Genomic DNA, 23,255 nt, shown 5'->3' with positions numbered 1-23,255 from the left:
AACATGAATATCACTGAGAAAATTAGTGAAGACGGAAGGAGCAAGCGTCGAAAATGCTTCCAAAATGCTATCATGCGATTTGGTACATATAACACATTAACGAATCTACCCGGTCGTGACAGAAAACCTGGTCTGTCCAGGCTGGATTTGGACAGATTTGGATTTGGACAGATTTTGGATCACTGAAGACATATACTGCCGCTATACGCATAGTTGTCCCATGTTACTTTTTGACACTTTTCACTTTGCTTCATAAAACGATGTCTTCATGTCTAATCTTCCGGAAAAACACGAAAAAAGATATTGCTTGGTCCCAGCTTTTAAAAAAACAACATCAAGTTCAATTGTCCCATGTTGATATTCTAGGCATAACTGTCCCACCATAAATTTCAAGCCCGTAATCAAGCTTCAATGATTCAAGTGAGGGGATCTTGTCACATTGACAAATATGGCAGAAAACATTAATTGCGTCTTTTCTCAGTTGCTGATTTTGGAACATGGGACAACTATGTGTAGAACGGCAGTAAGGGGAGCGAAAATGTTCTAAACCAGCTATACACAACATGCGGCCCTCTGACCACCTCTGGTTGGCCCACCACTTTATTTTAACCCATTTGCATGGGTAATCATCGCGATAATCTAAGATACAATTACTTATTTTTTGACGTAGGATTACGTCTTCCATTAATGGTTTAAAATAAGAAAACAGAGCACGTTTTTATGAAATAGTTTCGAATTTAATAACTATTTTTGCTGTGACTATACTTTGATGATCTGCATACCAATCGAATCAGAAACTCTATATGATTTGTTTGATTTGTACAAGTCGGACTCGATTATCCGGAGTATTGATTTTTTTTCACTCCGGATTTTCGAATCCTCCGGATAATCGAGTCAAAAAAAAAACGGTTTTTTCGGTAACCGAATATAATTATGATTTATACTTATTTATTAAACGGTTTTATCTAGGTTGACCCGTTTGTAGTTTGTTACTTTGCAACTTTGTTTGTAGCGCTGTACCACATTAATAGAAATTTAAACCCCCTTCTGTTCACCGATTGATCTGAAATATGAAACACATCTTTATCTCATTATAAAACTGCGTATTCCATGATCTTGAAATTTCAAGATGGCGGCCGCTACAAAATGTACAAATTTTCTCAAAATCCCATCAATATGGGTTTTCCCAAACCCCATCAACATGTATATCAAATGAAAGGGATCGACTAGTAGAACACAGTTATTATTAGAAAATGCAAATCCAAAATAGCCACCACAACAAAATAGCGCCATGTATATTAGGCTGTCAAAAAAGTCCTGCGGTATTTCCGCGAGGTGTCGTTGTAAGCGCGTAGTTCTAGTTGTATTCATTGTATCGAGTCATACTATAGCTTGTTGGAAAGGTATTTTTACGCGCTATAATATAGTCCTTGACAGTGTTTTGTTTGGTTAAGTCGTTCGTGAGTTATAGTGTCGCAAATATGGGGCAAAATAAAGAGAAAATCCGACATATTTTACAGTACTACTATGACAAAGGCAAAAATGCATCTCAAGCTGCCAATAAAATTTGTGCAGTTTATGGACCCGATACAGTTTCCATTTCCACTGCACAACGATGGTTTCAACGTTTTCGTTCTGGTGTAGAGGTCGCCGAAGATGCGCCACGCTCCGGAAGGCCTGTCGTCGAAAATTGCGACAAAATCGCTGAATTAGCCGAGAAAGACCGGCATAGTAGCAGCCGTAGCATCGGCCAAGAGCTGGGGATAAGTCATCAAACCGTTATTAACCATTTGAAGAAGCTTGGATTCACAAAGAAGCTCGATGTATGGGTGCCACACACGTTGACGCAAAAAACATCTTTGACCGTATCGGCGCATGTGAATCGCTGCTGAATCGCAACAAAATCGACCCGTTTCTGATGGTGACTGGCGATGAAAAGTGGGTCACTTACGACAACGTGAAGCGCAAACGGTCGTGGTCGAAGCCCGCTGAAGCGGCTCAGACGGTGGCCAAGCCCTCATTAACGGCCAGGAAGGTTCTGCTGTGTGTTTGGTGGGATTGTCAAGGAATAATCTATTATGAGCTGCTTCCCTATGGCCAAACGCTTAATTCGGACCTGTACTGCCAACAACTGGACCGCTTGAAGGTAGCACTCATGAAGAAGAGGCCATCTTTGATAAACAGAGGCCGCATTGTCTTCCATCAGGACAACGCCGCCCCACACACTTCTTTCATGACGCGCCAGAAGCTCCGGGAGCTCGGATGGGAGGTTCTTTTGCATCCGCCGTATAGTCCGGACCTTGCACCAAGTGACTACCACCTGTTTTTGTCCATGGCGAACGAGCTAGGTAGTCAAAAGTTAGCCACAAAAGAAACCTGTGAAAATTGGCTATCCGAGTTTTTTGCCAATAAGGAAGCGAGCTTCTATAACAGGGGTATTATGAAGTTGGCATCTCGTTGGGAAAATATTCCGAAGAAAATTAGATTTGTTGAATTTCCATTATCCACAGTTAGTTGTTTCATCATATACCCCACGATTTTATTTTAGTCTCGTCATTGCCCTAGATTAATGAAGGAACGGATGTGATAACTACTAACTGCTACTTGTCTAATTATTTTTTAGCTTTTAGTACATGAAACCGTTTAACTTAAAGTTTTTTCTACTTATTTGATTTTCTAGTTTTTAGTAAAACATTTGTATCTTTAGTATAATTCTCTACATTAAAACCACTGAAAAATATTTTTTTTTTATTTTTATTTCTTACCTAACCTTTTTCAGAACATTTTGATGATGTGCTGTATTCTGTATGAGTAATTTCTAAGTCCGGGTTTATTTCAACTAATTTTAATTCCGATATAATAATTTTATTTCTGATATCACAACACAGATGAGACACTTTCGATGATGTTTTACGCTATCTAACTTGAAGCAGAGTAAGAGAGCGTGCTGGATATCTCATCGCTTTATATAGGCCAGATTTTCTGGATTTGCTTCTATATCCTATCCTTCGAGACAATACGATAGGGATTAGATGGGAATGACCTACGCTAATCCTCTTGTTTTAAATGGATTGGGTTTTGGGTACATACAATGCTTAGAATTGTTGTATGGAATGATACTGATGTGGCGTGTGCCGCAATATATAGATACAATGCATAATAACGTGACGTGTGCCGCAAGATATTCTATTAGTCAAATCATTCAATTTGATACCAATATTAAGGAGATTGCAAAAAATACATAGTCGATCATTTTGTGGTGGCGATCTTTTCGAATTTATGTTGTTCATAGTTTAGTGTATTCTCCAAGTCAAGCCATTTTTTAGCGGTGGCCAAATTTAATTTTTTAAGATCATGGAATACGCAGTTTCATAATGACAGTAGAATTAAAGGTATGTTCCAAATCAGATCAATCAGTCAATAGGAACGGGGTCAATTCTCTATTAATGTGGGACAACCCTACGTATTGTCTTACTCAAACAAACATACAAACAGGGCAAGCTGAATGGAACCATTAAAAAGTAATTGTTTATTCGGGAACTACGGTCATCTTGGATTTGAATTTTTCATAAATAACTGTATTCTACCAGTCAAGCCCTTTCATTTGATACCCATATTGATGGGGTTCTGAGAAAATATGAAATCGGCCATTTTGTAGTGGCCGCCATCTTTGATTTGCATTTTTCATAAATAACTGTATTCTACTAATCAAGCCTTTTCGTTTGATACCCATATTAGCTATTCAATGTGGAATTATTATGCAAATTATTCAAAATTTCCGAAAATCAAAAATAAAATACTCCGGATAATCGAGTATAAAATTCCTGATAATCCAATTCCGGATAATCCAATTCCGGATAATCCAATCCCGGATAATCGAGTCCGACCTGTACTACATTATGATTCGCTATTCCGTAAATGGTTTAAATTACAAAAATTTGGAAGCATTCCTATTTTCCGATACATTTGTTCTTCCCATTTGTGTGCTTGTCTATTCGTGCTGTCAATAACGAGTAACTAATGTATCTTCTTCTTCTTCGATTATTTTAGAAAGGCTTTAAACTTTGCAGTTCATTCGCCTCTATAGAACTGATGTATCAGCAAAGCATTATTTATATACCATTGCGAATCCGGCGCGTGTGAATGGCTCGCTAGAAATGATAATGCAGCGTTCGTTCTACGGACGATGTGGATAGAGAAAATATAGCAATTTAAGTTTCACCCGTTTGAAATTTATTGAATATAAACAATCAATTCGCGATTTCAGATCACAGCATTCACGATTCGCCAGTCATCCAGCTAGCGATCGGACGGCGGCGAGCCGTTCCAATTGGCGATTCTGAAGGCCTGGGGTTTAGTTTTTTTTAATTGGCCTTGAGGACAGAGGCGATTGAACTGGGAAATTTTGAAACTTCTATAATTCAAAACATCGTCACCTTCAAGTTACACTCTCGCTTCAGCTAGAAGACTGCAGTACTGATGTCACAGAGCTTCCGTTTTGTTCAATGCAAAGGAAGAATGGAATTTTGCTCGGTGAAGACATCGCTTCGATTTTCATGCCGTTTAGCGAACAGTGGTTTTCTATTTTCGCATCTGTACTGGGGTGTAATTTCAATGTTTCGACAAAAGATAAAAGATGTATAAGTGATGTGACAGCCAATTGGATGGCTGCAAAGCTTAAACAAGCGAAAAAATTTATTACACCGAGTATTAAAATTACTCAACAGCTGCTAAGCCTTAGTAAGAAAGACTTCAGCACATTCACTGGTCTTGTAACAGGACACTGCCCGAGTAAATACCATCTCAAAAACATAGGGTTAGCACAAGATGATATTTGTCGCTTTTGTAATGCCGCAAGCGAAACCTCGGAACATTTGCTCTGTAACTGCGGAGCTCTAACTAGACGCGGACTTCAACACCTTGATCTGGTCTCTGGTCTGCGTCATCGATCAGGATTATAAATTTTATCAAACAGATTATTCCTGAATGGCACCTATCTCGCTATAGTTTTCAGTCTAGTCCTTCATCAATAACTAGTAGATAAGCTTGAAGTGTAGTATAAAAAAGGGGTATACCACAATAATTCAAAATAATGGACGCAGTGGTTCACACTCAACAGGGGGAAAAAAAAGTGATGTTTGTTGCTTTAGACCCAAAAACTTGATTCAATAGCTTAAAAAGGGGAACAAATTATTGGGATTCCAAAAATATATAAATATAGGTAATCATATTACAAATTTTCGGGATTTCAATAGTTTGCTAGAAAGTCCATCTCAATCAAGATTGGCCAGCAGGTGATGCTTGTCTTCGGCTGGCAGTGAAAGCTCTATAAATATAGTGCGCGTCCTGGCCAACCACAGTTTTTGTTTTGCTACAGTGCTTCAGAATATGCACGAATCAAGCATAGTGTAGAGCTTGCACTGACGGCCAGAAGCAATGCTAAAATAAACGAACAGGAAGGATAGAAATATTGAATAGAACGTTCCGCTTCGGTATTCATATCGTTAGTTGGAGTTAGTTGGAGTTGGAGAAATAGGTAACGGTGGTGGGGTGACAAATTTATCATAGCATGAGACCACGTAGCGTCTAGCACGTGAAGAATTTCAATGATGCATATTGAGTGCAGTTCGTACATTGGCAATCATGTATTTTTCTCACGAGAATAAGAATGAAGCATAAATCAATCATTCTCAGTTGCTTTATACAAAACCACCCATCGGCACTTTTCGGAGCCACCAAAACTTTCGACTGAAGAATTAATTTGAAAATTTCGATGTATCCTAAACTAATATTCCAAATAATAAAATGCGGATTTATGTACATAACTTTTCCGATGGGAGAGATCTGGTGTGAATTTAGGAATATGTTCGAATTTATTGGTGATGATGTTCATGATGTTTTGGATTTTAGAGGCTTTGAAATTTCTCAGTTCATTCAGTGCCTTGAAAAAAAAAATCAATATCTGAACAGAACTGAACAGAACGTCTTTTTGGAAGGCTATTTGCAAAGACTCTGCCTGGATGACTGATAAATCATAAATGACTCATTGGTGACTTTTATCTGATCGATAATTAAATTTTTGTGAATTCAAGCATTGCTTGCAGGTTAAAAGTGGCGTCAAACTGCAGCGCATCTAAAGCCAGATGTGAAGAAGGTATATCTAGTGTTGAGAGCTGTGTTCTTTGGTGAAAATAAAGAGGATTACCGTTTTGTGTGTATTTTTGGGAGTGTTTAAGATGTAGTTTTGCTAAGAGATACTAAGACTCTACTTGGATTTTCAACAAGTTCAGTATTTCAATGTCACTCTAGACAGTGAGCAACCAGCATGTGAGTTTTGAGTACTTTTCATTGCTTCACGACACTCAATCAGTGAAATCATTCATTCATCGGTTCTTGCCAATGCTACCAAATGTTTGTAGTAAAGAATTTCGTTCTAAAATTTCTATAATGTTTGTTCTCGCAGTCCTACGTTAACAATGCAGTTCCATCCCTTCTTTTTCGTTTTTTTTGCGGCTTACGATACCATGATTAACGTGTGTTTGTGCCCCTATGCAAAAGGGTTGAGTACCGTTGTTCTAAACGCAGCAAAATTTAGGCGTGCTCTGTGTAAACCAGTGAGTTGTAACATTTACGAGAGAATTTCGAGCAAATGCGATATGTCATGGATGATGAAACCCTTGGCAAGGCAAGCAAGTGACCTTAGAACTCTGAACTTCTGGATGTCCTGTACTCAAAATTCTATTTTTTACAAAAGTTATATACTTCACAAAACACTGCCAAATGAAGCAAAGACAGCAACAAGCCTCAAAGTATTCCGAAAATGAAGAATGATCCGGATTTGTGAACAGATCGTTAGTTAACCTTGTTTTTTTTTGTCTGGAGGCAATAATAATGATGGTATTTAGTTTGTTTTCAGTTTTTTAGATAGTAAGATTGTCGATTTTGGATTTAAAAAATAATTGCGAAGTCTACAATAGTTCGTGCATCGCGCGCGTAGACAGACATGAACAATTTAAGATTAAGATTAAACTTCATTACAAGAAATTACAAATTGGAAGTGGAATGAATCTGGGATAGCCCTACCGGAATACTCACAAACACATTTGTTAAATAGATGGTTATAACGAGATTTTTCTGAGTTGAGGCAGATCTGATTGCGAGTTCCAACGGAAATGTGTATATTAGGGTGCAAACGAAAATTGTCATCTCTAATTCCAAAAAGTTACCTCATAAAAAATGTTCACCACCTCGAAAAAAAATCAACCTATGCCAAATATCAGCTCAATTGGATCTAAGAGAGAGTGGCACAAAGCGGTCAAAGCTTGAGTTTTTAGAAAATCGAAAAATCACCTAAGGGGGAGTAAAGAAAATCGGGGTTTTCGAGTTTTTTTTTTTTTTTTTTTTTTTGATGTCAATATCTTGAAATTGCATGCAACGCCAAGATCTAGTGTCATCTCGAAAAATTTGTTTTTTTTGTCAAAAATCGACACTCTGGGACTTGGTTTTCTGCGGAATACGAAACGAAATACAGCAGAGCCCCCATTATCCGCGAAAGCGAGTTCCATAGTAATTCTAAGAACCTACCCTAAATTTGACAATGAGTGGTAGGTTTTTGTTCTTCTGTTTTGGTCATGATTTTCACATTATTTGACTACTGGTGTCACGACCTTACAGATGGATTCCTGTATTGATAAAACATTGTTTTCGTACTGAAATATCATTTTTTTTTGTGTTTGCACCTCATTTTTAGTCATTTCTTGTGTTATCCGCGATTTTCATGATCCGCGGTAAGCTAGCCCGACTATTCCGCGGATAATCGAGGTTCCACTGTATATGGTTTTGGGTACCAATAAAAATAGTTATCTCAATTTTTATATCGGATATACCCTATGCAAAACATTAGCTCATTCGAACTTCATTCATTAGTGTCACACACGTTAAAATTTGAGTTTTTTTGAAAAACGAAAGATCACCGAAAGTCGGGGTTTTCAAAAAAAAAGTTGTGCCAAATGTTTTAAAATTGCATTAATCGTCGAGATTTACTGTTATCTCAAAAAAAAAATTGTCATAAAAAATTTTTTTTTGCGCTTTATCGTTTTTTTGTCTGAAAAGTCGATTTTTGACAAAACAATTTTTTTGAGATAACTGTATGTAATGTAATGTAATGGATGGTTGGCTTCAATTAGGCTTGGGAATGCTCAGCTGTCTGGACTCGGAAACGATACCATTAGCAGATACGGACATAGGTATTGGGATCAATTCCCGATCGGCCAAGGATTTTTTCGGGTTGAAAATCTTCTTGATATGTCATGGAATAAAAAATCTCGCGTGCTGCCTCAAAAAGTTCATCAAATTTAGATTCTATGTCTGTGGCACAACCAGTCCGTTTTAATTTTAATTTATCTTGTTAACTGATTCAGAATGATAATACAAAATTAAATCTTAAAGATAACTTGTCCGGCTCAAACCTTTGAAGGACAACGAGCTGGGACCATTATCAATATTATGAAACCTACGTTAATCAGACGCGACGCGTGACCAAGTGTTAATTAACAATGTTGTGTGTTTTTTCTATCGTTTCGATTGGATTTGTTCAACAGAAAACTTCGAACCTCAAATATCATTATCACGCAAGACAGCGCATTAATAGTAGTGATCATACATACATAGCTGACTGCGTTTGCCCTGTCACACTTGAAGATGCGGAAAAATGTTTGAATGACGGCGGGTTCAGAGGAAAGGATTGACCCTAGTAGTCATTACTGCTTATTTCGTAGTGTGGCGTGCAGGTTGTGTGGTGTAGTCAAGTATAGCCATCAGATTACATTCTTCACGGTGGAGAAGTTTCACCCAAATAGAAAGGAACATAAAGTTATTCGGGATAATATGGAAATTGCAAACAAATTACCATCGATAGTTCTTCATCCTCTTCTAACGGGTGTTAAATAAAAAATGAGAATTTTTTCAATACCTTTCAGTAACTCAAATAAAGAGCGAAAAATTTTATTTCTCCACGAAAATTGCTCTTTGGGCTCCCTAGAAACAGTAGGCGTGTTTGGTTTTGCTAGTTTGAATTTAGTCAAAGCAAAGATGGCGTAGAAACAGCACGTGCTCCGCGAACGCATTGTACGGTTCTACGAAACGCATTTCCAGCAAGGAAAAAAGTTCACGGTGGCACATTTTAAGGAAGAAAATGTACCTGTCAGTACGGTATATCGTATCCAGGGTTCCCTGAACGTAGAGCGGAAGGTCGGAAGTGGTCGTCCGGTGACGATAATGACGAAGCAGAGGAAGACATCGTTAAAGAAGCTGTTTGACAACAAGGACGCAACCAGCCTGCGTGACGCCGGTCGGAAATATGGCTGCTCCCACGTATTGATCCATCGGACCCTCAAGATGGAAGGAATCGTCTGCAGGAAGAAGACGAGATCGTCGGAGTACACGGAGGAGCAGATTGTGACGGTTAAAGCACAGTGTCGGTGGATTAGCATTAGCATTAGCATTGAGCAAGTTGCACAATATCGTAGGTGGTACGAATTCAGAACTGTTATGTTAAAAACTAGCCTCCATCCGTTGCTGATGATTAGTAATATCTCTTAGATGAAGACATGTTTTCTCCAACAGTTAAGAATGGTCCTGGCCACGTCCTTGCAACTGCTAAGGAAAAGGGAAGGAATGTTAGTTCAACATTTACTTAAGAGAGATGCAGAGAACTCTACGACCTCTCATAAATGTCACGGGAATTCAGGGATGTGTTAGTAGGGAAGGTAAGCCATAGGATACACTCAGCCGGTGTTACTGGCAAAGCTTGTTATTACTGATAATCTAGCGGTGTTTAATAATTATTTTACTTTAATATTACTATTACTATTACTATTACTATTACTATTACTATTACTATTACTATTACTATTACTATTACTATTACTATTACTATTACTATTACTATTACTATTACTATTACTATTACTATTACTATTACTATTACTATTACTATTACTATTACTATTACTATTACTATTACTATTACTATTACTATTACTATTACTATTACTATTACTATTACTATTACTATTACTATTACTATTACTATTACTATTACTATTACTATTACTATTACTATTACTATTACTATTACTATTACTATTACTATTACTATTACTATTACTATTACTATTACTATTACTATTACTATTACTATTACTATTACTATTACTATTACTATTACTATTACTATTACTTGATGCAAGTGGTATCTGTTGGAAGAATTGGTTAATAAAATTATATAAAACTAAATTGTAGAATGATATAAATGGATTCCGGCCTTCCGATCGTCATTTGTAGCTGTATGGAAAGAATTATTTTGAGAGATTGTGATTGATGTGAATTATTGATTAAGGAGAGCATCAGTTTCAACTTCAACTATTAATTTCCTCTACAACTCTTCGCCATAACAACTATATGCTCGGTCTGATGTGAGGTTAAATCACAGTGTCGGTGGATGACCAAAAAATACCGTGGGACGTCTTTCGTTCTGGAAGACGTAAGCTATTTTCCGCTGTCCAAAACGCATATTCCAGGAAATGATAATTACTACTCCAGCGACAAGTCATCCACACCGCCTGAAGGGAAATACAAGTTCAAGCACAAGTTTGAAAAAAAGGTTATGTTGTACATCGCCATTTCCGACCGGGGCAATTCAAAGCATTGGTTTAAGCCGAGCGGTCTGGCAATCAACCAACAAATCTATCGAGAAGAGTGCCTCGATAAAATCCTGCTGCCGTTCCTGAACGAGCATCACGCGGATGGGAAGTACGTCTTCTGGCCGGACAAGGTGTCTTACCATTACGCCAAGAAGACGCAAGCGTATCTTGAGGAGAAAAAGATACCGTTCGTGCCGAAAGATCGTAACCCAACAAACTTGCCCCAGTGCCGCCCAATAGAGAATTTCTTTGGCCCACTCAGTGCCCTAGTGTATAAAAACAGTTGGATGGCCAAGAACACGAAGCAACTGACTACAAGAATCCGGAAAATGGACGTAAGTGCCGTACAACGTTCTTGTGAGAGCATCGCGACAAAGTTGCGTCGAACAGCAGACCACGGCCCTTACTCAAACATTCACTGACATTTTTTTGAAGAAAATACATTATGTTATTAATAAAAAATACTGAAATCGATGAAAATAAAAAATAAAATTATATGTGATTGAAAAAATTCTCATTTTTTATTTAACACCCGTTATTAATGGGAAATATAAATTATTTTCTGAGATTGTCTGCCTGTCCTATGAACAGTTTGAACAGACGAACGAGACGCCAATGACGTTGATCTGCTCTACAAAACGCATCCTGAGGCACAATTTTACACCGTAAAACAAGTAATAAAAGTACCGAACGCGGTACCGAAAGGTAAGATAGGAAGTGCTGGTTTGGCAAGCAATTTGTCAATGTTACACCAAATTATTTTCTTTTTTGCTCTCGGGAATATGAATGGATAAATTTACCGGAATGAATGTCTCCAAAAGCGTCTATAATCATTCATTCGAATACATATAGGTCGGACACTATACATGCTACTATGCGTATTCAACATTGGGTTGGGATCGCGAGAACAATGTCGATTTTGTGGAAAATTCTCCAAATTGACCGCAAATAGAGCCCAACGAAAAATTTTAGACTTTTATGAAAAAATGAATGCGAAAGAGGGCCAGAGAACCGATGACCTGGAGCAGTTCAAAATGGACTAGATAAAAATGAGCAGAAAACACTGACCAGACGGTTATTCATATTCTACATAAAGAAGTGCTTACGATCACTGTCTAAACCTACGAAACCCTAAATAATTTTCAATATTACTTGTTTTAAAGAAGCTTTATTTTGTTATCAGAACTGAAAAATAAATATAATATTTAAAAAAGACTGAGTTTTAAGTGTTCTCACAATTAACGATACGGTCCTCATCTGGCACTAAAGTTACCGTAATTTTGATGATTTTGTTTGAATTCTTCAACATAAAAGGGGAGGAGTATTTTTTACTAATAAGGTGCAACGTGTTCTTAAAAGTATAGTTGTTTAAGGTGAATTACAGGAGGCTAATTTTCTGAAAATTGTCGTAATTTTTACGATACTGTGTTGGAGTACATTGTAAAATAAAAGACAAGTCTAAGAATATCACAATAGTTATCATGAATTGTATTAAAGTTTATTACTAAGTAACCAGAGATTTTAAATAGTATTAGTGAAAACCTTTCACTAATCATAATATCATAATACCATTCGAAAAGTCTCTTCAAAGTAGAGTACATCTAAGATGGTTTGAATGTTTTTTTTTTTAATTCGTTTATTTTTACAGGCTCAGTTACTTAAGTTTAAAGGAGCCGAATTCTTAAATATATTTTTAAAACTATATATATATATAGAAACAATTTTCTTACATCTATGGTAAGTAAGGTGGAAAACCGATTACTCGCGGTGTACTCGAGTTTAGAAGGGTGACATATTTTTAGGAGAAGGATGGGATATAAGGAAATTGTAACAATGTTGATGAGCACTCAATTCTTAAATCTATTCGTATATCTATAGTTTATTTACATTTCAACTTATTCTACTATTTATAGCAAGGGGACGAATTGCCCGCAAAGGAAGGAAAGGAGGGTATAAGGATGTAGGGACAATCACACACGAAGATCTATAGCTTTAAGGAAAACATATATATGGGACATGTAATCAAGGTCTAACCGAGCCAACACATCTCTCACCGGCACATTGGGCTGTCTTCCTCGGGCCCGAAGGGAGTTTTCTAAATTCGATCTGGCGACCAGATACACCTCGCACGACCAAACAATGTGCTCGATGTCGTGATAACCTTGGCCACAAACGCAGAGATTGCTGCTGGCAAGATTGAAACGAAAGAGTAGTGCATCTAACGAACAGTGATTGGACATGAGTCGGGAGAAGGTGCGGATAAAGTCCCGTCTCAAGTCTAGACTTTTGAACCACGGTTTGAGGCTAACCTTAGGGATAATCGAGTGAAACCACCGGCCCAATTCATCTTCGTTCCATTTGCGTTGCCAGTTAGCGATGGTATTTTTACGGACTAAAGAAAAAAATTCATTGAAGGCGATTTGACGCTGGTAAATGTCGCCTTCAATTGCACCTACCTTTGCTAATGAGTCAGCCCTCTCATTACCCGGAATGGAGCAATGTGAAGGGACCCAGACAAAGGTAATGACATAACAGCGTCTGGATAAAGCACTCAAAATTTCTCGTATTCTCTCAAGGAAGTACGGCGAGTGCTTTTCCGGCCTCACTGAACGGATAGCTTCGACAGAGCTAAGACTATCCGTTACAATGTAATAGTGTTCAACAGGTCGTGAGACGACGCTGTCCAGCGCCCAGTATATCGCTGCCAATTCAGCAATATATACCGAGCAAGGATTCTGAAGACTGTGTGAGGTGCTAAAAAATACGTTGAACACTCCAAATCCTGTGGACTCATTCATAGAGGACCCATCAGTAAAGTATATATTATCACAATTGATACGCCCATACTTTGCATTGAAGATTGTAGGAACGAACCCCAATCTAAGATAATCTGGATTTTCATGGATTTTCTCCTTCATGAACAGATCGAAATGTACAGAGGAATTGATGTAGTCAAGGAACAACCTGCATAGAGGTGAATTCATGATATGAATTCATGAATCGAGAATGAAAATTTAGCTCGATCAATTGCTCAAAATTTCCGATCACCAATGGATTCATAACCTTACACCGGATGAGGAACCGAAGAGATAATAAATTGAAGCGATCTTTTAGTGGGAGTACGCCTGCCAAAACCTCGAGACTCATGGTATGCGTTGAGGGCATACATCCCAACGCAATACGGAGACAAAGATACTGAATTCGCTCGAGTTTAATGAGGTGTGTTTTGGCAGCTGACTGAAAACAGAAACTGCCATACTCCATCACTGAGAGAATAGTTGTTCGATACAACATAATAAGATTTTCGGGATGGGCTCCCCACCAGGTGCCGGTAATTGTACGGAGAAAGTTTATTCTTTGTTGACATTTTTTACTCAGATACCTAATATGGGCCCCCCAAGTACATTTGGAGTCGAACCAGACCCCAAGATACTTGAATGACATAGCATGAGTGATCGGTTTACCCAAAAGTTGAAGCTTTGGTTTTGCTGGTCTATGCTTCCTAGAAAAAACCACCATCTCTGTTTTCTCCGTGGAGAATTCGATCCCTAGCCCAATGGCCCAGGTTGAAATATTGTTCAAAGTATCTTGTAAGGGTCCTTGCAGGTCGGATTCGTTTGATCCTACGACAGACACCACTCCATCATCTGCAAGTTGTCTTAGGCTGCAATTTTGTGTAAGGCAATTGTCGATGTCGCTTACATAGAAGTTGTACAAAAGGGGGCTTAAACATGAGCCCTGGGGGAGGCCCATGTAAGAGACCCGACTTACTGCCGAATCTCCGTGAGAAAAGTTCAAATGTTTCTCACAAAGCAAGTTATATAACATATTATTCAATCCAGGTTTGAATGTTTGGTTTTATTCATTCAATAAAACTCTTCAAAACATATCCTGTTTTTTTGTTCATACTTTTTTTTGGTTTACTTGTTCCGTTTTTATTTCTGAATTATTTGGTCAGCCTATTTATAATGTGAGTTTACGTTCCATGGCCCATTTTTCAATCATGCTAGTTGAATTTTGCTTGGTTTTGAAGCAATGAAGTTATCAAGCCAAATTTTGATTTCTCCATAAAATCAGAACCACACAGAACGTGAAACTGATTTACAGGAAAAATGCCCCAATTGCTAACCAAAGATGTACAATTCAAGCCACCACATGAACATAATATACCGCCGGACATGTTTCCCATAATTTCATCTGAATTATGATCCATGTTTTCCGAAACAACAACAACAAAAAAAACCCAGCAACTCGGACGCGGAGCACGACATAATTTTACATGCATCACAACATAATTAATAAACAATTAATTTAATAAATGCATTACGGAACACATACGACCACAACAGCGCCAGCACATTATGCTCGCATAATTACACCCACACTCCAGCCCGCTTTGGGTGGGATCTCCTGTCGTCCCATATTCGGATGAAATGTGAGCAATTGTGCGGTTTTGCAGGTTTTGCCCCAAACCCGGGATTCATTTTCAGTATTTGTTTCCCGCTGGCCACACTTCATGTGCAATAATTTTACCCATCCCGCCGCGATGGTCTGAGTCTCACATAATAAACAAATTTTCCAAAAAAAATCGCCAAACGCGGGACTGAAATTCTAATTATTTCTACCAGTTTTTCACTTTTCCCATCAACATGATGGCTTTTCATGATGGGAAGCATTACAGCCCATCATTGTTGGTCCCATTTTTGGTCCAGCGGAAATCGGAAAAAAAAACTAACGTCCACCCCTTCCGGCTGCAAAGTGGACAAAAATGGAACAATTTGTTATTTTGTACCACATGGAAATGAATACGATTGTGTTTTCGATAAGTGCAACAGTGCAACGTTGGAAAAAGTGGTATGGATTCCAGCGCAATAACAATTAAACAATAACAACAACGAAAAAGGGAATGGAACGAGCCATCATATATTAATTGAAATTTTTTTGAGAAGTGCTTGTCCAGTGCGCAAAAACAGCATCAGTTTTATTGGGTTACAATGTTCGGGGATTTTGTTGATGTTTTGGTACATTGCAAATGGGGCCCCCATAAATATTCATTTGCGGGTGATTTTTTCTCTCTCGAGTGTTTGTGTGGACTGTGGACGTCATATGGGCTGTTTTACATACAAATGTATGCGAAAACCGTTGCCTCCAATTACGGTTGACCAACGCACAAAACCACAACCGTGTTTTTCGCGAGCGTGGCGTGGAAATTTGTGCAATCGGTTGTGGTTTTTTTTCTGGAATATTTGGGTGCTCTCTTACGATAGATGATTTCCTGCTATTCAGTATGGGTTTCGCCAAACATCAAAATGCTTTAAATTTACACCTTTAAAATTGGGGTTTGCCACAACAGTTGAATCCTCTGTATAACATGAAATGAACCAAGTTCCTGAAGCACGCCTTGATTTAATTCGTATCTAAAAATCTGAAATGGTATCATATAACATATCTTAACATAATATCACAAAACCAATTACAATCTGATAATATTGGTTGAGATCAATAGTATCAGATTCTAATTGGTTTTGTTATATTATGTTATGATATCTGCTATCCACATTCTCACAAATTTTCAACATTAGGTTTGACATTTTAGAAGTATTTAATAGCGAATTCGTCTTCGTTCAGTTTCAATCCCAGTTCCAACCTAACTGCCGTCAAAACGTTTCTTATTCACTCAGTTTCAACCTAGTTTCGCACTAGGTTCAACCAGAAAACTGTTGGGTTCGCACTAAGATGTTTGACGGATTCGTACTCGGGTTCACCAATAGAACTACACTGAACTGTCAAGTTTCGAGTATTTTTTTGGAAAATCTAAAAATAAAGACTATGAAAATGGAAAACCTGCTGCTTTTGCTTTTGTATTATTGGAATTGTAATCCAATTCGGATTCTGATTTCAAAGAATATATTCGGGACAGATACCGGGGTCAACGCGTTGAAATATTCATCACATGGACACTAAAAGTAACACAATACAACATAGTATAGCAAAACTATTATTACCTTGCTTTTTTCATAGCAGTTTCCTGTATTATTCTTTTTTTGGCAGTCCAGTTAAGACAGGTCCAGTTATCCAAAGATTACTGTAATTTTTCGACACCTACAAGAACATTTAACTCATTTTCCGCACAGGTCAAGAATCTGTTTTTTTTCCTTTTTTGAGCATTGAAAACACGAAACGGCGCAAAAACGCTAAAAAGAAAGGAGCAGAAAAATTACCATGCAACCAAATTGTCAGCCTAGTGACACCTTTTATTTGATAGATTCCCGAGATCCAAGGGGTGGTCGGCTCAGACCACCGTTCGGATTAAGGCAACCTTACCCTATATTGATAAGTGATGTATTATGTTTGCTTCTCTGGCTCTGGTACCACTATTTGAGTCGAAGTATCAGGAGGCATAAGCTAGATTGACAGAACAATTTGGTATTCTTGAACTAAATAATGGTTCTGCACCAATCCTATTTGTTTTCAAGATTTGATGATTGTGGTTAGCAAAACGTGCTGTCAGGAACTCATTTAACAAATACCCGAATGTGGTAATTTTGATCCAACTAGAAGGTGAAACTAACCTTGTTTTCCTCCATACTGTTGTTTGAGGGCAAATAGATAAAATGACCGCTTGTTAAAAAAAAACTTTTTCCCTGTAACAGTGTCCTTTTTCCGATGCAAGGTAGTCTTGTTGGTAGTTGTATGAGATATTCATATAATTTTCGTTCAGAATTTAAAAACTAATATAGTAGAATATATTGATCAATCGCTTATTATGACGTAATTACATAACGAAGTTTTATTTAAAATTGTGGCGTGTCGCCTATTATGATCCCTTTTTAATAAATTATGTCCGGTTATGATACCCGACATTTTCCACAAAACGCTATATGATATTTTTTTAGTTTTACTATTTTTCAAAATCGGGAAACGTGAGAAAAAACGTTTTAAGCCGCATTTTGTCAAAAAAAGATGTTTTTGACTTGTCCGAGGTTCATGCGATAGCGGTATCTTTACTGATTCCGAATATGTTCCATTTTTTTTTGTTTCGGATAAAGATATTTTTTCTCAGTTCAATTTTAGTTTTATTGTTGAAAGATAGATGAACAAATAATGATATAATGGATACTAAAAGTATTCTTTGTTTAATTTTTACGGAGCTCAAAAAACGTCCGAAATTCGTGTCTCTTGAAGCGGCCCTAATCGCTTCAGACATCATTATAGAGACGCTTGGAGAATGCTTCGCTCCATTTTTCCATATTTCATTGGAGCACACTTGCGCTTTGTCGTCAAGATCCAAAAGTGCATCACCCTTGTCGAAAATCGAACACTTCTCTAATTACATTATGTTGTTACCGAGTCTACATTTTTTTTACGTACATCAATTTTGTTATTTTTGTGCGAGTGAAACAAATCTCAAGTTTCCATTCGGTTCGTGGCAGTTCAACACACACGGGACATTTTTTGATTACTCGGCGCATAATTATTTATCGGCAGATATAGCGGGGTAACTCCAAGCGCCTCCCCAGAAATTCGAAGGTAGAAGAATTAGTTTGTAGAATTAATTTCGGAAAAATAAAAGAGTCGAGAGTTGCACGCTAAAACGATTGGTCGAGTTTTAGTTGTATGAAAGAAAGCCAAGACCGTTCAGGCAACGCTACACTCTACACTGGAATACTTAACTGCCCATGATAGGAGACGTAATCGACAATACCATTATTGTTAGGAAAACGCATTTTTGTTGTTTTGTTGGCCTACAAGCATAACCATGGAAATTTCCAATGAAATGATCTGTCCAGTTGAAGGATATTATCGGCAAAAAGAGGGCCTAGATGATTTTGCGGATTATAACATTTATTTTTCCATTTGGAAAACGCTTGCGTCTATTTATGCGGACAATCAATCGTTTCAATAAACATTTGTCCGCATAGCTAGACGTAACCACCAGGTTGCTCTGTTTGTAGTGTTAGTATTTACAATTCCGATAATAATCAAAACGTCTCCGTCGGTAATTTCAGTTGTTATCGGATAAAATAAAAAAGGTTTGGAAAAAAATTAGTGAAATGTCTGACAAAGTTTCTCTTGATTTGTTGCGAGTCTATGATAGTACTTTTTCCTGAAGAATACTCTGGGATATGATAAGAACAGCAGGTTCGTGTTTTTTAAATTAATTGAATTTGTAAAGGCAGTCTGCAATATTGGTAATTTTAGCAACATGATTTACCGATATCAATCGCATAAAGATGGTGGAGTGACTTACTCCAATGGTATGAGTAAGTATGTGGATTAATTCAATGTTGAATCCGAGGAGTTATAATGCTAAGAACCAATATTATTTTAATTTTACTACTGATCTGATTGTTTCATTATCTACTTGAAGATTCAAATGCAAAAATTTAGGTAATTATAACATTAAAAAACACAATTGCTTCTCTTTGTTCATCGTGTACAGAAAATAGTAATTATATGAGCATTTCAATGGTTTCTCATATTCATCTATGATGAAACACTAAGTAACAAGACATTGTCGTGATAGACATGTTCGGACTCTACAAAGAATGTGATTCAAATATAGATTTAGCTTATAGCACATAATACTGACAATTGTTGATTTTCGAAAGATGTATGAAAGCTGTATGGAACTACGTCTGTTATGCGGACAAACAGTGATTTTTCGGAAACGTTTTTTCAAAATTTCTCAAATCTTTACGAACCAAAAATGTTTGTTTGCTTGTTGAGCAAACGTATTACATTGTGTAGAATGCGAAACAGCGAAAAAGTCGATTTTGTTCATTTTGTCGTTTACGTCTTCTATACAAACATGGGCAGTTAAGTATTCATTGAAAAATAGCAAACTCATTTTCAAAAAAAATCATTAAACAAAATTATTTTGAAAATTTCGTTTTGTTTTTCTCCAAAATATTTATATACGAGTATTCCATACAACTACCAAAAAGTCTCCCATACATTGTTACAATTTGATAATTTTTTATGAGAATTTTTAAAATACGTTTTTGAGAAAAATTAATTTCAATCTGTAAAACAATTTTTTATGTATTTTTTACATGGAAATTGAAACAATTTTCTACATTTCATTTTTTTCTAAAATTTTATTATAGTTTTAAAGTGACTATTATAGTTTTAAAGTGAGAATTCTTTGTAAAAAAATAGGAAGAAAAACTTTGGCCTTTTCCAAAAAGTAGTCTTATTCTTTTTGTGGAGATTTCAAGTATGCAAAATTTTTCAAATGACCAATTTCTTTACAACCACAACGTTTCACTGCAATCTGAGATGGTCCGGATTGGTCCATTGAAAATAAGTACGTTATATCGAGGGTATGTTATAACGAGGGTACGTTATAAGAAGATTCCCTATAGTTTCAATTCCGACCAAGCTACTGCGATGCTTCTTTGGTAAACTAGCAGGATTAGTCCATGGAAGACATCTCAACGAAAATTTTTAGAAAAGAGCGAACAAGAGCGAGGTGAAGTGAGTGAACAGGTCGTTGACAGCTCCCTTCGTAGAACATATATTCATGTTTGCTTCAGAAATTATACTCGGATAACTTTGAACAAGAGCTGTGAATATAGAAGAACTCCAAGATTTCTTCACCGCGCTAACTCTCTAAATCGGGCATCCGCAAATTTCATGAACCCCGATGATTCGCTTTTTCCTTGTTGAGAACATTTCTGGACGCTTCGTGAGTGAATCTTATTACCCGAATTAAACATGTAAGATTATTTTTTAGATTTCTTCAAATCCTCCCAGAAATTATAATCATTAAGTTTTGCCCATGTATTCGTAGTTATTCAAAGATCCCTGAATTGGTCCAATCTATTTCATTTAAGTCACCTTCAAAACAATATGATTCATGCCCCAACTAAGCAAACTTACCATTTCTCACTTTAACACATTCCTTCTTATCGCCCAGAATGGCCGACACACTGAACTTCAGCACAGGTTTAGCCGCCTCTTTTAGTATCGTCTGTTTCGACGCGATAAATTCACTGAAACCACACTTTTCACACCGAAACTCGTAATCACCCACACCGGGGGAGCAATTCCTCCCGCCCGATCCGTTCCTGTGCGTCGAATTCGGCTCGGACTGATAGTGGCCACACTTTCCACAGCAGTAATCCATTAGCATATTGTTTTCATCGTTCGAACTGTGATTGTATGACCGAAGCACCGTCGTCGGGCCCATTTCATCGTCCGAGAAGGACGAATTGTTCACATTATGACAACTGTTGAAACTCTTCGGAGAATCGCACAAACTGTTGGAATCCTTCAGATCCGACACATGTTCCTCAAACTCACTGTCAGACCCGGAAGCGGACGCTACTGAGCAAACCCGGTCGGCACTAACCCCACTCAACAACGGATGATGATGACTAATGGGACAGTGGTCCACATCCTTCTCCTGCAGAATACTATCGACCATAAACGCGGTGGACATCGTGAATCACTGCCGTACTCAAAATTCCACAACGAACAATAAATACACTTGCCGATGAAAAGGCTCACAATAATCGCATCATGCACTTATCAAAACTCGTCGCTTTTTGTCATCGATGGAACCCCCCTTTCGCACAACGGATCGCACATCAATAAAATCTAATAACGATAATAATAAATGTTATTCAAAATAGCGTCGCACTTCTGGCTTCTCTGGGCTTCCTCGCTCAACGAACCTTAGCGCCTTTCCTGTGCCACAGGAGTTGTGATTCTCACCAGTCCCGGGAATCGCTGGTCTCACACTGGTTGCATTCACCCTACTAGCGAGGGTCGAAAGTTGAGCATCAACAGCAGCAGCCGCACGCTGGCATTATCCTTGACAGCAGAGAGCGAACCCGTAATCAGGACGTTTCACCGCACACACAGAGGAGTAAGGATAGCAGCAGAAGCAGCAGCAGCAGCAGCATGTGACCTGCCGAAATCTGGTAAACGCCGTACACGCATACTGCACGGGCCTTCGGAGGCAAGCGAGCACAAATCACGAGGGGTGCTTCCCAAACCACTCCTTCCGATGGTGATCACGATGATAGTGATGATGATCATCGTCATGATGGAAAAGTAGATTGGATTTATTCATATTCTTCACAGTGGTGAGATTATCGGAAGTGTTGTCAGTCAAATGGGCATGAAGAATTGTGTTTCGGAACAATCTGCAGTGTTTGTCAAATTGGATGTCTCTTTTATCTTTTGCTGGCATACAAAAAAAACTTTTTATTTGCTTCTAGATCGTTTACTTGCAACACTCATATGTTAAATCATAAAAATTAAATTATACGAACATATTTCACATTTCAAGTCGACAGCTCCCGTTTCCCTGGCAACCCGACCTCATTCCAATCATGATCACTGAATAAAAAAGATGTAAAATAAAATCATCGCAAGCGTCATCGTCATTCCCATGGTATACCCACCCCTTTTCGCGTAGCAAATCCTGCCACCAAAGAAACCCGATGAACACAACAAAAAACAACCGAGAAAAGGATTGACACTACCACACTGAAGCTAAGCGCAGGATTGGAAACACTCCGTGCGAGGAAGAGAGCGTAAAATTGCTCACTTCCTGCCGGCTTTCTCTTCGATGCTCCCGGTGCTCTCAGTATGTGCATTGGCAAGGATGTGACACGGAAATAGGCGGAGCCTAGCGTCCTGTCCTCATTCGCACACACTCGCCATCGTCCTTTCCCTGTTTTCTTTTATATGCCGCTACTATGAATGGGATATATCGTTTTAAGGATTTCATTTTTATTTCCTAACTTACACAATCGCAACCCCGTTTCGGTGGGGTGCTCAGGACGAAGCACGTGTCGAGGCGTCCAAGAAAGTTCGCGTCCAACTAGAGTACATAAATCCGCCGATCCTGAGAGCCGCTGTGCCGTTGGTTGGCAGTGTGTGAGAACTGACAATGATGGCAGATCTGCGTGGAAACGTACGATTTGGAGCAGTAGCAATCTCCTCGCCATATACATATATTTTCCAATAAAACATTTATCCTTTCGTTTTTTTTCCTTCGCTGTGCTGGCTTAGACCAGCAGCAGCAGCTTCCCGGGCGCTTTGCTCTCGAGACAGGGTTTTGCATAATCTCATTTAACTTTTCCTCCGTGATTATATCGTTGGGTCCTGCAGCACCGGGGCGGAGCGCGGGGGAGAAGAAGTAATTCGAGATCATTGCTTGCTTGTTATCTGGAAGTATGTTTGTTATCTCGTTTTATTAATATTATTATTGCCAGTGCTCGGTTTTCGTTATATTGGGTACATATATATTTTACTACGTATCTTCGCCGGAGGAAAATTGAATAAATTCACAATTCCAGCTCGGTTTATTACGTTTTTATTCGTCCGTTTATTTGGTTTTGTATGAGCACAGAGTTTTGGATAGCTGGATGTGCTAAATGTTTTAATAAGGAACAGAAATGTGCTTTCCCCACTCTGAATGCTGATTATAATTGTTATAATTGTTTGAAAAACTATACCGCTGGCACAGACTTTTTTGATTCATTCGAAACAGAACAGTTCGCGGGAAACTTGATAAAAACTTGAATTTGATAG

At 38.0% G+C, this 23,255-nt stretch overlaps 1 protein-coding gene across 2 annotated transcripts in view; it reads right to left on the bottom strand.

Moving 5' to 3' along the window:
- Positions 1-21,458, bottom strand: part of LOC129767921 (putative uncharacterized protein DDB_G0291608) — a 76,078-nt gene extending 54,620 nt beyond the window's left edge. The window contains exons 1-2 of one of the 2 annotated variants that reach the window (XM_055769201.1): positions 21,386-21,458; positions 20,589-21,308 (exon numbers count right to left, since the gene is read on the bottom strand). In XM_055769201.1, coding sequence (XP_055625176.1) covers positions 20,589-21,150 — 562 coding nt within the window. In that variant the 5' untranslated portion in view covers positions 21,151-21,308; positions 21,386-21,458. Of the gene's footprint in view, positions 1-20,588 lie in introns of both variants that reach the window. The other variant, XM_055769200.1, reaches the window with a different exon arrangement.
- Between the last annotated feature and the right edge of the window lie 1,797 nt (positions 21,459-23,255).

The sequence above is a fragment of the Toxorhynchites rutilus genome, chromosome 2 (assembly GCF_029784135.1).
Source record: "Toxorhynchites rutilus septentrionalis strain SRP chromosome 2, ASM2978413v1, whole genome shotgun sequence".
In the NCBI taxonomy this organism is placed as follows: domain Eukaryota; kingdom Metazoa; phylum Arthropoda; class Insecta; order Diptera; family Culicidae; genus Toxorhynchites; species Toxorhynchites rutilus.
The sequence above is the reverse complement of the archived record's forward strand: the minus strand, read 5'-3'. Positions and strand labels throughout refer to the sequence as shown.